Source organism: Oxyura jamaicensis (assembly GCF_011077185.1).
Source record: "Oxyura jamaicensis isolate SHBP4307 breed ruddy duck chromosome 21 unlocalized genomic scaffold, BPBGC_Ojam_1.0 oxy21_random_OJ72909, whole genome shotgun sequence".
Lineage (NCBI taxonomy): Eukaryota > Metazoa > Chordata > Aves > Anseriformes > Anatidae > Oxyura > Oxyura jamaicensis.
In genome coordinates, this window is record NW_023304579.1 from 14,565 (window position 1) to 18,738 (window position 4,174).

General features: G+C 65.2%; 1 protein-coding gene across 3 annotated transcripts; it reads right to left on the bottom strand.

Annotated features, from left to right (window-relative positions):
* Positions 1-1,953: 1,953 nt before the first annotated feature.
* Positions 1,954-4,160, bottom strand: PHC2 (polyhomeotic homolog 2). Of its 3 annotated transcripts, none has more exons than XM_035312810.1 (6): positions 3,870-4,160; positions 3,618-3,747; positions 3,371-3,506; positions 3,155-3,290; positions 2,752-3,058; positions 1,954-2,670 (listed from the first exon to the last, which is right to left on the bottom strand). In XM_035312810.1, the coding sequence occupies exons 1-6, from the start codon at positions 4,020-4,022 to the stop codon at positions 2,516-2,518; spliced, it is 1,017 nt and encodes a 338-aa protein (XP_035168701.1). In that variant the 5' UTR covers positions 4,023-4,160; the 3' UTR covers positions 1,954-2,515. The 3 variants fall into 3 exon arrangements, with proteins under 3 accessions (XP_035168701.1, XP_035168702.1, XP_035168700.1); XM_035312811.1 differs by having other exon boundaries at positions 3,371-3,485; positions 3,870-4,159; XM_035312809.1 differs by having other exon boundaries at positions 2,752-3,001; positions 3,870-4,158.
* Between the last annotated feature and the right edge of the window lie 14 nt (positions 4,161-4,174).

Here is a 4,174-nt window from a genome sequence, read left to right on the forward strand (position 1 = left end):
AAAAAAAAAAAAAAAAAAAAACACCTCCCCCCTCCTCCCTGTCTTGCAGTGTGGTTCATGGAGAAGCCGGGGGGAGGCTGCGGCCTCGCCGGGAGCGTTTGCGGTCTGTTGAAAAATGAGTGAACCCCCCCAAACCGGCGCCTGTTTCAAAAAAAAAAAAAAAAAAAAAAAAGAAGAAGAATAAAACAAAACAAAACAAAACAACAATCTGCTCTTTGTATCGCTCTGTTGTGAAAGACAGAAAGAAAAAATTACTACTAATAAATCTGTACGTGCAAACTTTGGCCGGGCTGTGGGTGTGTGATGGCTGCCCGGGGTTCCCCCCCACGCCACCTCAGGGTCCCTTTGCCACCCCAGCCGGTGACAGCTGGGGACAGCGCCTGCTCCCTGCCCGGACAGGCCTGCAGGGCCCGGGAGGCAGCACGGTGCCAGGGGTAAGGAAGCAGTGGTGGGGGCTGCCATGGAGCACCCGATAGGCACCCTCGGGGCCATGTCCCCAAGGCCACCAGCTCGTTGCTGGTGTGGGGGACCCCAGGGGACTGGGGGTGGCCGGAGCACCGTGGGCTGGTGGGCGGCTGCCCAGAGGGTGGGGGAGGCAGCAGCTCCAGCCCCCGGCCCCCACAGGTCTTGGGGCTATGGTGGGGACACGCAAAGAGCCCAGCACTGCTGGGGTACCACACAGGTACCAGCTCCAGGACACGTGGCCACCATGGCCACCAGCACCTGGGGTGCGTCACCAGCATGGGCACCACCCCCAGGAACACCTCACCGGGGTGACCAGCTCTGGGGATGCCATCTCCATGGCCACCAGCTCTGGGGACATGTCACTACCATGGCCACCAGCTCCAGGGAGTCCTCACCATGGCCACGGGCTCCAAGGGCACCAGCTCCAGGACCCCCATCCAGGGCTCACATATTTTGGGGCCCTGCAGCCCAGGTGCAGCCCCAGGCGCTGGGATTTTGGGGCCTGCCAGCACCACGGAAGGGACGCAGGTGGCCACCTCCCTGGTGGCTCCCCTCAGATCCCAACTCCATTTTGGGCTCCAACAGGGACATGAGGGCCAGAGAGGAGCTCCTGAGCTCCCTCAGGGGTATCAGGGTCACCTCAAGGCTGCCACCCAGCAGCACGCCTGGGGCTGGTCCCCCGCCCCCTGTGGTCCTCCTGTCATAGAACCATCAAGGTTGGAAGAGACCTCCAAGATCATGTCCAACTACCCCCTACCATCACCCACTGAACCACGTCCCCAAGCACCACGTCCAACCCTTCCTTGAACACCCCAGGGACGGTGACTCCACCACCTCCCTGGGCAACCCGTCCCAGTGACTGACCGCTCCTTCTGAGCAGAAATGTCTCCTCATTTCCAACCTGAACCTCCCCTGGCACAACTTGAGGCCATTCCCTCTGGTCCTAACACTGCTTACCTGTGAGAAGAGGCCGACCCCCCGCTCCCCTTCAGGCAGTTGCAGAGAGCAATGAGGTCTGCCCTGAGCCGCCTCTTCTCCAGCCAAGCACAACAGGGATGTCCCAGACCAGTCCTCAGGGGTTAGGACAGGAACAGACGATGGAGGTGACACCAGGCCCTCCTGTGCCACCAATAAGCCCCATCCCCATCACTGACAGTGACACAGGGGGGACAACTCCCAGCCCAGGCAACCCTGGGTCCCTTTCCTGCCTCCCCCAGCCCCTGCTGGCCTCGGGCTGGTTGTGGCTGCACCCTACAGCCAGGGAAGGACAACCCCAGCTGGTGGCACCTGTCCCAGCCCCGGGGGCCACAGAGCCAGAGGCACCCCCAGGCCCTGGGGGGTGCCATGTGCCGGCTTACCCACCCACAAAGTGCGTGGGTGGATGCAAGGAGGACATAAAGCATGCAGGGGGCAGGGGGTTGGTTTTTTTTTTCAGTGTTTATTAAAAACAAAAACAGGAAAAAAAGGGTTGTGGTTTCTGTGTTTTTCCTTTTTTTTTTTTTCTCTTTTTTCTTAGAAAGACCGGTGGCCAGCAGCGGCGGCAGCGAGGGGTGAAGGGTCCTTACCTGCCTTGGGGGCTGAACCCACACCGCCGCCGTCTTCTACTAAGGTGCCCCCAAAACAGCCCAGGGTGGGGGCAACACCTTCTCCACGAGGCACCCCAAAATGCCCCTTGGGGGGCTATATCCCCCCTGCCAGGTCCTGGCAGGGCCACACGTTAAGGCAATCGTCCTGCTTCGCCCTGCCGTTCCGGGGGCGTGGGGGCCCTCCCTGCCGGAGAAGGGGCGGCCCCATGGGGCGCACCCAAGGGGAAGCTATCGCTACGGGCTATGTACACACCCCTGCAGCAGAGCTGCGCCCCGGCCTGGCTGCGGGGCACAGGGGGGGCTGCCCCGGGGCTGTTTGTGCTCAGCAAGTGGATCCCCCCCTGCCCGCCCTCCCTCCCCATCCCGCCCTGCAGCCCCCCAAGCTGGGCAGGGATGAGGGGGGGGGCACAGGTCCCCCCTCCCCACCCTGCCAGGAGCGTTCGTGCGGGCCGGCGGCCCCGGCTCTAGGAGTCCTTGAGCATGCTGATGCGGGCGTAGATCTTGAGGGCCGGGCCCAGTTTGATGTTCATGGTGCTCATGAGGTGGTCCTCCTTCAGCAGCAGCAGCGCCTGCCCGTCAATCTCCTGCGCCCTGAACTCCTCCGCGATCTCCTGGCAGCCTGTGGGAACGCGGCCACGTTCAGTACCACCCCAAAAACCGTCCGTGTCCCTCCAACCCCCTGCCACCCCGCGCTCCTCACCTGGCAGCGAGCGGATGAACTCGTAGACGTCCTCCACGTTCCACTTGCTGGGCTCGCTGGGCAGGAAGCGGTGCCCGATGCCTGCCAGGTCCCGCATGTGCATGTCAGGCAGCTCCATGTCGCGCAGCTCGAGGTCACGGTCGCCCTGGCGCCGGCGCGAGGTGGACGAGCTGGCCGAGATGGGGGACAGCGGCTCCTCGTAGCTCGAGTTGTCCGAGCAGCGGCTCGAGTCCTCCTGGCTGTGGTTGAGCTGCAGCGACGCCGTCACAGAGAGAGGCACCGAGCCCGTCGGGAGAGAAACCGGCGTCTGCGGGACGGAGCGACCGGGCAGCACCGGCCTCGGAGCTCGCCCGCCTGCGCTCCCCCAGCTTTGGGGACGAGTCGTGCCCACCCCCATCCTCACCTGCTTCTTGGTGTCTTTGCTCAGGGTGGGCACCTTGCAGGTGCGGCGGCGCCCGTGCGGGGGGCCACCGGGTTTCTGCAGCTTGCTGCGGTCGGGGTGGAACAAGCCCACGCGCTTCGTGCACCCCACATTGTACCTGCAAGGGGAGGGGGTGAGAGAGCGGGGCTGGGGGGGCCTCCAAAGGGTGCATGGGGAGGGGGCTGGTCCCCGAGTTACCTCTTAGCACAGGCCATGGAACAGAAGCGCTTGGAGCGCTTGAACTTGTAGGCGAAGTCGACGCGGCCGCAGAGCTCGCACTTCAGCTTCGGGGGGTTCCCCTCCTCTTTGGATTCTGGGGGGCGCGGAGGGACACCCAGAGAGAGAAACGCAGCCAGCTCAGCCGCGGGCGGGGAGCGGGGGAGAGAGGGAGGGAGAAGCCGGCGCCCCCTCCCCGCTGCGCTCGGCTCGGGGGGCCGGGCGCTACCTTGCATGTAGGGCTCCTCCATCTCAGAGTCGGTGGTGGTGGTGTTGTCCTGCTGCGGGAGTTTCTCGGCCAGCAGCTCCTGCGCATACTTCTTCTTCAGGTTCCCCACCAGCAGCGAGGACCGCCCCACCTGCGGGAGGGGCGTCAGCGGGGACCCCGGCCCCGCCGCGGGGGCGCACCGAGAGTCCCGGCGGGGCAGGAGGAGGAGGAGGAGGAGGAGGAGGAGAAGGCCGCGGGCGGCCGCACGCGTACCGGGAACGGCTCTGCCCCCTCCTGGATGACGAACCCCTCGATAACGTGCGTCAGGATCTGGGGCTTCACTATGGCCTGGGGCGGTTTGTTCTCACCATTGTGCGGGGCAGCGCCGGCGACGGTGGAGGCAGAGCTCCCGTTCCCCGAGGTCATGCCGGGAGCGCTGGCGTCGGGCTGCGCATGAACGCGGTCGGCGCCCGGCTCTGCGGGGGCGAGGGCGCCCGTCAGCCCCGGGGGGGCCGCGCTGACGCCGCGCTGACGCCGGGCCCCGCGCAACCGGGCCGCGACCGCCCCCGCAGCCTCCA